Raw genomic sequence first — 12,080 nt, forward strand, 5'->3', positions numbered from 1 at the left:
GCTGCAGTTCTGCTACATACAAACTTGAGAGTACTGTAAGGTAATGCCATCATCTTTCCAACAGTATCAATTTTAAGAAGCCAGTGACTTCTGGGTGCTGTTGACAGAACTAGGGAACTTAAATCCACGGCAGACCCCTTAATAGCTTGAGTTGATAGCTCTCCAAGAGAAAGTGAGTACATCTTGGGTAGAGCATGAAGAACAAGGGGGAGGCCAAGGAGTTAGGATTTTCTGGTACACCTCTTTGTCTAAAATTGCTGTCTTCAAGGGAAGAGCTGAACGCTCACCACAGTGCACCTTCGTGTGGCAGGATAACAATGAATGAGAGGCCAGTCCTCTTTCCCACTTGTCTGGCACGATCTCCTGGCAAGGATAGGGTAGGTGTTTGCCAGGTGGCTCCCAGACAAGGTCTTTTTAGGGGAGTACAACAAGGCTTCAGTCATTGCTTTTCATAAAGTGCTTTGGGATCCTTCAGGAACGGGGGCTGGAGGAATATTATTACTAACTGGCTTCAACTTTCAAACCAAATGGAACCATTTTATCCAGTGTAATTATTGCTTTGAGCATTAGTGAATGTTCTTCAAATGGAGTGGGTCTCATCTTTGACTACCCACTTCTTAAAATACCCATTCCCTAGAGTAAATGTTTTTAATTACTATCTCCCAGTTCCCCTCCAATTGAGGGAATGTGATACCTTAGTAAATGTTGCCAAGTGTATACATTGGTGACTTGTGTTTTCCAGGCTGCCTTTCTTTATGAACAGACAGCAAGAGTGAAATCAATGATGTCTAGCCCAACACGCCCTATGGCAGCCTGGCTGAGGAGACAGGCTTTTGCCTCTTCTAAAACATCAATGAGGAGATGTACAGTGATGATGGCTACACTCTGTGAGCTCCTTCTGGCCCAGGAATGTGTTTCATTCTTGATTCTTTTGTTTTTCCATGGGACTTAGAATAGAGACAGACATATGGAAGGGCTTTGGTCATTGATTTTTGAGGGTTTTCACAAATGATGAGAGCTGGATAATACAATTGAGAGTTAAGTATGGTAGAAAGATTATGGGACAGGAGAGTTTCCTCCAGAGGCTCCCAGACTGGGCTTAAAAGGAAAGAAAGAAAAAAAAAAAAAAGACAAAAGTCCATCATATCCAAAACAAAACAAAACAAAACAAAACCATCAAGATAAAATAAAACAAACAAGCAAACAAAAAAATCCTCAGAAGTTGTAAAGTCTCCGTAAGGAGAGGCCTGGACATAGAAATAAAGGATTGTGAATTAGAGAACATAATTGTCTCTCACAGGAATCAATTAATTTAAACGAGGCTCACACAGGTGGAGGGTACATACTTGAACAAATGGCTAATTACTGAGGACATAACATCCACTTCTATATAGGAATATTGCTAGGAAAATGCATTTTCAAGTTGGCTCATTGTGCCCATTGAAATTGAATATGCAGTATTCATTTCATGGGTGTGCATCTCTTTTCCTCATAGAAGGTGAAAAAATAACCTGTGTTCTCAATATAAATTAGTGGCTTTGGGTTTAATGCAATTTTACTTCACGAGTCATTATTTGGTCCAGTGTGCCAGGACTTGCTGATCAAATGTAGGGGCCAGAAGGGTGGGTCAGTCCCTGCTTTTCCTGCCTGTTGAATGCCTCCCATCTAATTCACAGTCACAAGCTTCCTTCCATGATCAGAAAGGTCATGATCAGAGAATCACTTGGTTTCTTAGTTTCTGACAATTCCAGCTTTCAACATATATGATCTGTCCCATAATTAGAAATAAGCAGAAACTGAGTGCAGATGACTCTCTCATTTTTGTTATTAAAGGGGAGTCATATGGTGTGTAATTTTAAAATGACATTTTCTCTCAAATTTGCTTTTTAATTAACTTAGCTTAGATTTCGATTATGTGAAATTTCTATTTCCTGGCAACAAGGAGCTCTGTGATAATGGAAATCTGTTAGATAAAGGTTGAGAAAAGGAGTTGAATTTGGAATTAAAAGATATTCTGCAAACTAGGTAAGTAGCCTGTGGGCAATTAAAATTTGACTATCGGTATGTACTGATTCCCAATGGGCCAGCCTACTGTAAAGGGAATAGTTCTGGGTTCTGACCCTAACTCTGAGACTAAACCAGCTCTGTGACCTTGAGCAAGTCACTTAACCTCTCGGCTTTCATTGTCTCATCTGTAAACACAAGGACTTAGACTAATTTTATGGTCCTTTCTAGTTCTAACACTCCATATACATAGAGTTCACTCAGAACAGAAGAAAACTGCATCCTTGCAGTCATGGAAAAGGAGCCACAGTGATTCTGCTCAAGATTCTTTGTGTGTGTGTGTATGTGTGTGTGTTGGGGGGGGCGGCGGTTCACTGAGTATAAAATCTCTTAAAAAAATAAAGATTGAGCTCTGGGCCTTAGTTTTCTAATGACCATAGGCCATGGGCCAAATCTGTACCTTTCCGCCAGGGTAATTATTTATGTTTAAATCAAATGTTTTAAAAATGGAAGGGATCGGAATAACATTGTGAACAGGGGACTTTGTATGAACTCCCATGAGGAGGAATGGTAGAACTGAAGACAGGGGTAGGGCCCATAAAGAGCAATATTTAACCAAAATGCCTGTGAAGCAGAAAAGGACCATTTAGAGTATCAGTAAACTGAATGAATCTTGGCTCCAGGAAATGAGAGAAGGCTCAGGCCTTTTTTGAATATGCAGTGTGTGATTTCTCTTTGATTTGCTTATCTCATTTGTGAGAAGGGCAGGTGGGAGGCATTGAGACCAAAGCATGAATTTCAGGTGTCTCAAAGCATAGCCTTGGAGCCACTAACAGGGACTTCTAAGGGAAGATTTTCCCTGAGGCCCATGGTTCAGCTGATCTCAGGGCAAAAAATGGATTTGGAAGGGGTGAATTGACAAGGGGAAGCCAGCAACCCAAGTCCTGGACAATCTGTCCCGTGACCGGTGATGTAGGGGTGAGTAGATGTGCCAGTGTGGGTGCAGAGACTCCATCAACTGCAGGGCCATAGCTGAAGGGCACTTTCTTGTTCAATGACATTCCAACACCTAAGAATCTGAGCAGATCCACTATCATTTTCAGAGACAAAACCTCATGGACTTACTTATCTTAGGATTGTAGAGGAAATGCATTTTTGCTCATCTCTTCTCTTCCCCTTTTTGTCTTGTTTCTAACCTAGGTTTTCATTTAATTCAGCTATGTCCCTGCACCCTGAATAATATAAGGCCCATTTCCATGCTTGAATGGGAGCTGAGTGTGTAGGAAGGGCGGCTTTGTGCCCTATTTTACCTTTGCAAGACAAAGGTAGAAGCAAAGCATCCTCTACTTTTGCTTCTGGTGGTTACCACAAGCACTAAATGAATATATCAGTGCTGATGGATAAATTTGATTTGGTGACCAGTTGAGAACCCTGTACTTTGGAATGACTTGGTTTAGCTGACTGGGAACCTAGAACAAGTCCACTTGGCCTTGTGCCCTGAAGATACAACCTGGGCTTCTTTCCCTTAAACTCTTATAAAGGTTTGCAATGGAAGGAAAAACAATGCTAATCTTATTTTCATCTCTAAAACTCCTCCCCGTCAGTCACAAATTCATGAAAGAGCCCTAAACCCAAAGGTCAGATTACAGAGCCAGCTGCAGAACTGAGGGTGGCTCTTTAGGTAGCCCTGCCTCAGGCACGGGTGCCCCCCAAACAGGTCGGCATGTTTGAATCGTTGTTGTCTAGGACTCCATGTTGACACAAAAGCTCTTCTATGCCCTGAAATGGGAACAACACTGGCAACTCTCACCTCCACCCAACTCTTTTCTAAAAAAGAGGGCCTTGAACCTATAACTTTTGGAGTTTTAACATTCAAACCATTTGAAAAGGGATGGGGACACAGTGGGGGCGGGCTGGAGGGTGATGGAAAATGCAGGGACGTGCGGAGGAACAGGAACTCTCCCTAAAGCATGCTGCTGAGTATTTCTGACACCGGGGACGTGGTCGGACCCTCGGGGCTCATCTCCGGGCCCGTGGGGCTGGGCAGGCCAGAGTGGCTTCCGGCGGGCGGGCTCAAGGCAACCCAGGGCTTTGCGTCCACCAGGGCCGCGGAGTAAGGCTCCACGTAGATGTGGCGTACCGCATGCCGCGGGTCCTGGAGGCAGCTCTTCGCCTCCTCAGGGAGGCTCGTGGTGTGGGCTAGAACCAGGCTCCGGGGCCCATCGGGGGCTGGTCCCAGTCTCTGGGTCTCTGCGGGCTCGTGGGCCAGGCTGCAGGCCCGGGACGGGCGCTGCGTGTAAACGCCCTCAGACAGCGACAGCGACTGCGTCTCGCTGTGCATGCGCAGCCAGCGGTGGTGGCGGCTGAAGCCGCCGTAGTGCGGGTGCTTGGCCGGCTTCCGCTTTCCCAGGAAGCCCAGCGGCGGCCGCGAGCCCGGCGCCATCTTGGCGTGGTTCTTGGACGCGAGGCCGGTGAGTGTCAGGCTGTGAAGGACCTCGGCGCACGAGTGGTCAGGATCTGGCCCCGGGACTCGGCCCTGGGGGTCCTGGCACGGCCCCAGAGGACTCTTCATGTCATGCACCTGCAGGACGTCTGGGGCGCTGCCATTTAGGCCACTTAGTGCTTGCTGGGCGATGTCGTGTGATGACAGGTACACCAGGTCCAGGTCTCGGGGGCTCAGAGCATCACTGGAGTCATAGTCGCTGTCGGTGGGAAGGAAGACTTCTGAGCAGCCTTCTTCATCAGAGCAGGGCTGTGAATCTGCAAAGCCAGAGACCCGGGTTAGAAAAGAAACTCTTAGCCGGGGCGTGCTTCATGGAGGTAGGATCCGTGTGGTTGAGCTCTCCCCACCCCTCTGCCTAGAAGGGCCCTGCGCTTCATTTAACGGTCTCTGTATCTCTTGAAGGTAGCCATCATTTTTGAACAAGGGACCCCGCGTTTTGGTTTTGCACAGGGCCCTGTAAATTATGTAGTGGGTCCTGTGCTTAGCTTAAGGGAAAGGAAGGAGAGGAACTTAGGTCCAACCTGGACAGTGTCAGAGGGGAATGTGTCCTCATTTCCCATGTGCACTTTTATTATTGGCTGGGCATGTGTAGAGAGGATGAAACAGGAAGGAAAGCCGAATGTTATTCATTTATTCATTTCCTATCCTTATTTTGCATTCAGTAAAGTAGCAGGAACTTAGAAGGGGGAGGGAAGAAGATGTGTCACTGTGGGGACTGAAGTCAGGTTAACTGGGTTTCAGAGCCTAGCTATCCTCCACCTACTTGTTCTGTGATCTTGGGAGAGCTACTTAAGTTATTTGAGCTTTAGTTTTCTTGTCTGTAAACTGGGGATGATAGTAGAACTTCTTACCTAGGATGACTGTAAAATAGAAATTGATGATGTATGTAAACATTTACCCCAGTTGTCAGGTGTTTAAAAAGAAAAAAAAAAAAAAAGCAAAAGTAAGGCCAGAGAAAAAACAAAAACAGAAGTAAGAGGAGAGGCAAAAATAAGCCTCAAAGTGCATATTACAGTGACCATAAATGAGCCACAAATTTACTTCTATAGATATTTGCCATTTAATGCACTAGTTATCTTTTTCTCCCTCTCAGTCAGGTTGTACATTTCCGTGGGGCAAGGACTGTCTTAAAAATCCTTTGAATTTCCCACAGAACTCAGCCCAAGGTAGGTACTTGGTAAATATATGCTAATTTTGAAAGCAAGTATTTATTTGAAAACATACAAGTGCTCTTAAAAAGAAAAATTGCTAGGGGCGCCTGGGTGGTGCGGTCGGTTAAGAGGTCGACTCTTGATTTCAACTGAGGCCATGATACTGGGTTTGTGCAATGGAGCCCAGCGTAGGAGTCCGTGCTCAGCACTAAGTTTGCTCCAGTCTCTCTCCCTCTCCCTCTGCCCCTCCGGCTCATGCTCTCTCTCTCACTCTCTCAAATAAATGAAATAAATAAAAAAGAAAATGAAAAATTGCTAATCTACAAATCAGGCAATCGCAATTAAAAAAATCTCCGTAGGATTTTTAAGTGGAATTTAGTAAACTTATGTTTAAAGTCATCTGGAAGAGAAAATTTATGAGAACAGCCAACTTTTTTTTTTTTAAAGACACAATATAGTGAGGAGCCTGATTTACTGGATATCAAAAAATACTACAGTTTTTTAGAAAAGATTTTATTTATTTATTTGACAGAGAGGTGGGGAGAGAGAGAAAGAGAGAGAGAGCACAAGCAGGGGGAGCGGCAGAGGGAGAGGGAGAAGCAGGCTCCCCACTAAGCAGGGAGCCCAATGTGGGGCTCGATCCCAGGACCCTGAGACTATAACCTGAGCGGAAGGCAGATGCTTAAGCAAGTGAGCTACCCAGGCACCTCCAGAAAATACTACGGAGTTTTGATAACTAAAACTTTATAGTATTGGTGTACAAATGGACAGATGGATCTGTGAACAGAAAAGTAAAGTCTACAAAGAGTGGTAATTCTGTGTGATAACATATGGTAAAGATAACATTTCAAAGTAGGGGAGTGAATAGATTATTCAGGATATAGTGTTGGGACAATTGGTTATCCGTTTAGCAAAATAATTAGAGAAAATCCTACCTCATGGTAGGATTTTTACTTATCTTTATATAAATATTGTGTAGCTTAAATGTGACAGGCAAACCCTACAAGTAACAGAAGACAATTTGTTTGTAATTTTAGGGTGGCACAGTCTTTGTAAGCAAGACAAAATCCTAGACGTCAGAGAAGTGACAAATTTGACTGCATCACAGTTTAATACTTTGTAAACCAAATGATACTATAAACAAAGTAAAAAGGTAAGTGATAGATTGGAAGAAAACAGTAATACTATGTATAACAAAAGATTAATAACCAGAATATATAAATAACTTCTATAAATCTATAAGAAGACAAGCTAAATGGGCAGATCATAATCAGTTTTTCAAAGAATAATTAATACAAATGGCCAGTAAACATAATAAAGATGTTCAGCTTAGGCAGACTACAATTACTAATTAGGTGGTAATTAGGGAAATGCAAGTTGAAACAAGAAGACATGTTTTTGCCCATCAGAATGGCTAAAAATAAAAAGAGTGATAATCTCATGTGTTGGTGATGTGTGGGGAATCAGGGACGCTCATAGAATGAAGCTGGGAATATAAACTAGCACAGCTCTTCAGATAGTGTTTTGGTAGACTATATTAAAAATGCACATATCATTTGTCCCAGCAAGTCCTTTTTTAGATATCTGTGTTTGAGAAATTGTCACTCTGTGTACACAGAAGCATTTACAAGTTGTTTACCACACTGTGATTTATAATAGCAAAAATGAGAAAGAATCTTGTGGCTAAGACTGCGTGAAGGGAAGACTTAGAGGCACCAAAGTATTAAGAAAAGAAAAATCACTTGAGAAAAGAAAAAATAGCTTACTTGCGAAGTTCTGCAAGGGAGTCCAAATTCAGGACTGGCTTGCTGATTGAAAAATACAACAGGTATTTAAAGTAAAAACCCACAGAATTACAAGGTTATAGTTACATTGTTCATAGTGGAAAATCAGACATGATTATCCTAAGAATATTGTACACTTTAGGGAAAATTTTTGTTTTGTTAGGGAGTTAGTAATTTACACAAACAGGATTAAGGTTTCTTCTATTTTAGGAAGTAGAACCAGATGTAATCCTTTTTTTTTTTTTTTTTTTTGCTTGTTTGTTTATTTCAGGGTCAGGGCGTGAAGTGCTTCTTTTCTTTCTCTTTTTCCTGACTATGGAAGATGATGTGTGTGCTTACTCATTGGCAGGGTAAGATTTCAGTTTTGTTCTCTCACTGCTCGCTGCTACCCAGTATTTATTATCCTTTTTTGGTTACAAATCTTAAATCTTCTTTGAGACAGCAGTGCACTCATGTAAAGGATTTTTTTTCAGCTTCCCTTGCAGCTAGGTATGGCCATATAACTAAGTTCTGGCCAATGAGTTAGAACTGAAAGTACTATATGAAACTTCTGGAAGGCTGCTTAAGGGAGCTGGCTTATTTTGGAGGCAGGCCACTTTGTTTTTTTCTCTTCCCTTTCAGTTGCCTTTAACAAGATGTGTTGGCTAGGCACATGAGGCAACCTTGGGAAAAAAGCCATATGCTAGGGTGTTGGAGCTGAAAAATGGAGCATGGAGTCTGAGGACCATGCCGTCCACATACCAACAATGAAGTGTCTGCCTCTGGGCTGCTTTCACATGAGAGAAAGTATTTTGTGTTCATGATGCTTTTATTTGGGTTTTCTGTGACATGGATGCAAACTTAATCCTAACTCATGCGCACCTGAATGTCTATTATTAGGAGGATGGTTTAAAAATTTGGGCATATCTGTATAATGGAATATTGTCCAGCAGCTACAAAGAATGAGATCAACCCATATATTGTTCTTTAAATAATGTTTACTGAAAAGGACTCCCTTTTCTACTTTTCTGAGGTCTACTCATCTGTTCAAGGTTTCCCCCAAACATAGCCTTCTTTAAGAAACGTTCCCCAAAGAATGAAGGGGGGGAAATCGGAGGGGGAGATGAACCATGAGAGACAATTGACTCTGAAAAACAAACTGAGGGTTCTAGAGGGGAGGGGGGTGGGGGGATGGGTTAGCCTGGTGATGGGTATTAAAGAGGGCACGTTCTGCATGGAACACTGGGTGTTATGCACAAACAATGAATCTTGGAACACTACATCAAAAACTAATGATGTAATGTATGGTGATTAACATAACAATAAAAAATTTAAAGAAAAAAAAAAGAAACATTCCCCAACTATCCCAGAAAAAATTTCTCACTTGTCTGCATTTCTCTAACATTTCTTGGTTCTATTATCCTTTGGCACTTAGCCTGCAGAGACTTACATTATTAGTTGTCTTTTTTAATGCAAATATAACATCCTGGATTCCTGGTTAGATCAGAGCTCTCTTAGGGCAAATATATTTAATTCATCCATTCATTCAACAATGCAGATTCTGTTTTGCTTGAGCTCCTGCTCCTAACAGAAGCACTGTACTTGATGTCCAAGTAAATATAAAATTAATAAGAAATGATCTTTCTCCAGGGAGTTTACTGTTCTAATAGAACGAGAGGGCATGTGTGCATCTATGAGACTAGGAGAACAGACATTTTGTAAGAGTAGTTTAACAAATATGATGCAGGTTTATAGGAAAGAGATCACATTTCATTGGGGCAGAATTGATAAGATACTCTCTCATCTGTTTATTCCCTCATTCATCTCTATTCTCCGTCTAAATTATTTTGTTCCTTCATCCACTTTCAAAAACTGTTTTAGGCAGCTATTAATAATTAATATGCAAATGGTAAGAGGATTAGAAACCAGAGCGAAAGAAGAAACAGTAGAAGTAGTCCTATTTGACTGTAATATGGCAACAGGAAAGGAATTTTGGAAAATGAGGCTACAAAAGTAAGAGGCCAGTGATTGCACTCTAAATTTAAAGAATTTATTCTAGGAAAATTAAGGCTATTTTCATGCAGGACTTGTGTAGGAATGTTCCTAGCAATTTAAAAAAAATTTTTATTGTTATGTTAATCACAGTACATTACATCATTAGTTTTTTGTTTTGTTTTTAATTTTTTATTGTTATGTTAATCACCATATATTACATCATTAGTTTTTGATGTAGGGTTCCATGATTCATTGTTTGTGCATAATGTTCATAGTAATTTCATTCGTATTAGCCCCAAACCAGAAGCTACCCAAATGTCCTTCAGTGGATGAATTGTTAAACAAACTGCGTTATATCCATACTATGGAATACTACTTATCAATAAAAATAAAGAATTCCATTTATGTAACATTCATGACATAATTATAGAGATGAAGAATAGATAGTAGTAGCAGGGGTAGAGATGGGCGGGATGAGTAAGGCAATAAAGGGGGAACAGAGGGAGTTTTGTGGTGATGGTACAGTTGAGTATTTTGGTAATGGTGATGATTACCCAAGGCTACACCTATGATACAACTGCATAGAGCTATACAAGTGAGCCTGAGTGCTTGTGTGCATGTGCATGCACGCACACATGTATACATAACTAGTGAAATCTGGATAAGCTCTGTGGATTGTACCGGCTTCTCGGCTGTGATGTTGTATAAGAGCTGTGTAAGTTGCTGACGTTGGGGAGGTTGGGGGAAGGGTGCACGGGAATTCCTGTACATTTCTTTGCAACCTACTATTTCTCTGATTATTTCAAAATAAATGGTTAAAAAGAGGGAATTTAATTTTTTAAAAGGTAGAGCGGGAATTTAATTTTTTAAAAGGTAGGGCGGAGGCAGAAGAGAGTAGTGAATCGTAGATAAAGAGTTTGTACCTAATTTTGTAGCCAATGGGTAGCTACTGAAGAATTTTGAAGAAGTAATTGATGAGTTGAGAGCTGTGAGTTAGGATAATTCTGTAGCAGGTAGGATGTAAGATGAACCGGATGAAGAGGAAACAGATAGCAGGGAGGCCAACCAGGAGGCTGAGGTCCAAGCTGTGTGTCTTTTAAATATTTATCTTTTTCAGGTTGTAGGGCTGTGCAAGAGCAGTGGTTATGTGGAGGAAAATAGAAATCCGGGAAAGTTACTCATTCAAAGATGTTTACTAAGCACCTGTTTTGTGCTAGGCAGATAGGGTATCTGCTTTTAAGCAGCTCATGGAGAGTGGATTAAAATAAATAAGTCAAAAAATACAAAAGATTAATTTCAGTTAGTGCAAAGTTCTATGAAGAAATTGAAACTGGGTTTCAGGGAGAGAGTGACTTGGGACGAAGGTTCTTTTGCTAATGTAGCCAGGGGAGGAATTCCTGTGGAGAAGCGAGTCTAGGTGAGACTTTGAGGATCAGAAGGAACCAGCTATGTGAAAGTTTGAGGGAAGAGTGTCCCAGACAACTTGGAGAAGTGAGTGTCAAGACCCTGAAGTGACTAGCAGGTTTCAGGGCTTAGTGTCTGAATGGTGGTATCTGCATTAAACTGGAGGAGTTAAATGCAGCAGGGTTAGGCAGTGGATTGGGGCTGGATTGGGCAGTGGAAGAGGTGGTAAATTTAATTTGGGACAGACTGAGCTTGAGGGGTTGGCCAAGATATCCTGGAGGAGATGGAATGAGAGCCTGGTGGGTTGCAAGGCTGAGGGAAGATGTTTGTGGGTAGAGAAGAAGGCACTACTGGAGAAGGAACTGTTGAAGATCTAAGAGTGGTAGGCTGATGGACATAACAAGAAGGGGTGATCGTTTGTGAGCTGTGCCAGTGCTGGCACTGGTTTTTAGTGAAAAAGACCAGAAGGGCATGAGGTAGGGAAGAAGATAGATATAAAGAGATTTTCACGTTTGGAGAAGAGAATTGGATAAAGGCTTGGGCTGAAGGACTTTACTAATCTTAAAACAAGTTTTAGACAGCACTTTTCCTCATCTTTTGTGAGAAAAACTAGGCAATGCAAGTAACAGGGTCTCAGAACTATGGGTTGTTTTTGATGATGGCAGCAACAGGTGTCAGTGTGATGAGGAAGAGAGGTTAACTGAAGATTTGAAATTGGGCTGGAAGTAAGATCCAAAGAATTGACTTTAGTTGAGCTTCTCTGTCTGATCAGTGTTGTCTATTCAGCTGTCCACATGCATTCGTGTCCACACTAGTAATAACAATACCTGGCATTTTCTTAGTGCTTACTGTGGGCCAGCCATTATGCTAAGTAGTCTAGGTCCTTTATCCTATTTAATGCTTAAAACAATTCCCATTGTGCAGATAAGAGTATTAAATCTTAGGCTTATTAAATTTTCTAATTCATATATAGCTGATAAGTAGCACGATAGGAGCTCACATGCAGATTTGTCTCACCCCAAAGACCTGCCATGCTGCTATTCACTTTAGCTTTTTCATGGCTTTCCATGGAAGGTTCCTGAGGGCTGGGACCTAGTTCATCTAATCTACTTTGTATGGGACCCACATGGAGTTGTATTAATTAAACTCTTAGTAAGTGCTTCTTGATGTTGCTGCTGCTAGAGAAACATGTTAGGTTTTATATTAGTTTCCTGTGGCTGCTAGAGCAAATCACCACAAACTGGGTGGCTTAAAACTACA

At 41.6% G+C, this 12,080-nt stretch overlaps 1 protein-coding gene and 1 long non-coding RNA gene across 2 annotated transcripts in view; one reads left to right on the top strand and one right to left on the bottom strand.

The window, feature by feature from the left end:
* Positions 1 to 2,152: 2,152 nt before the first annotated feature.
* Positions 2,153 to 12,080, bottom strand: part of ANKFN1 (ankyrin repeat and fibronectin type III domain containing 1) — a 322,582-nt gene continuing 312,654 nt past the window's right edge. The window contains exon 20 of the mRNA XM_025851318.2: positions 2,153 to 4,764. Coding sequence (XP_025707103.2) covers positions 3,968 to 4,764 — 797 coding nt within the window. The 3' untranslated portion in view covers positions 2,153 to 3,967. The remainder of the gene's footprint in view (positions 4,765 to 12,080) is intronic.
* Positions 4,705 to 12,080, top strand: part of LOC141370424 (uncharacterized) — a 109,423-nt gene continuing 102,047 nt past the window's right edge. The window contains exons 1-4 of the long non-coding RNA XR_012374466.1: positions 4,705 to 4,824; positions 5,601 to 5,673; positions 6,696 to 6,811; positions 7,714 to 7,792. This is a non-coding gene — a long non-coding RNA (uncharacterized lncRNA). The remainder of the gene's footprint in view (positions 4,825 to 5,600; positions 5,674 to 6,695; positions 6,812 to 7,713; positions 7,793 to 12,080) is intronic.

The sequence above is a fragment of the Callorhinus ursinus genome, unplaced genomic scaffold, assembly GCF_003265705.2.
Source record: "Callorhinus ursinus isolate GAN/ISIS: 27379988/994484 unplaced genomic scaffold, GSC_fseal_2.0 scaffold34, whole genome shotgun sequence".
NCBI lineage: Eukaryota > Metazoa > Chordata > Mammalia > Carnivora > Otariidae > Callorhinus > Callorhinus ursinus.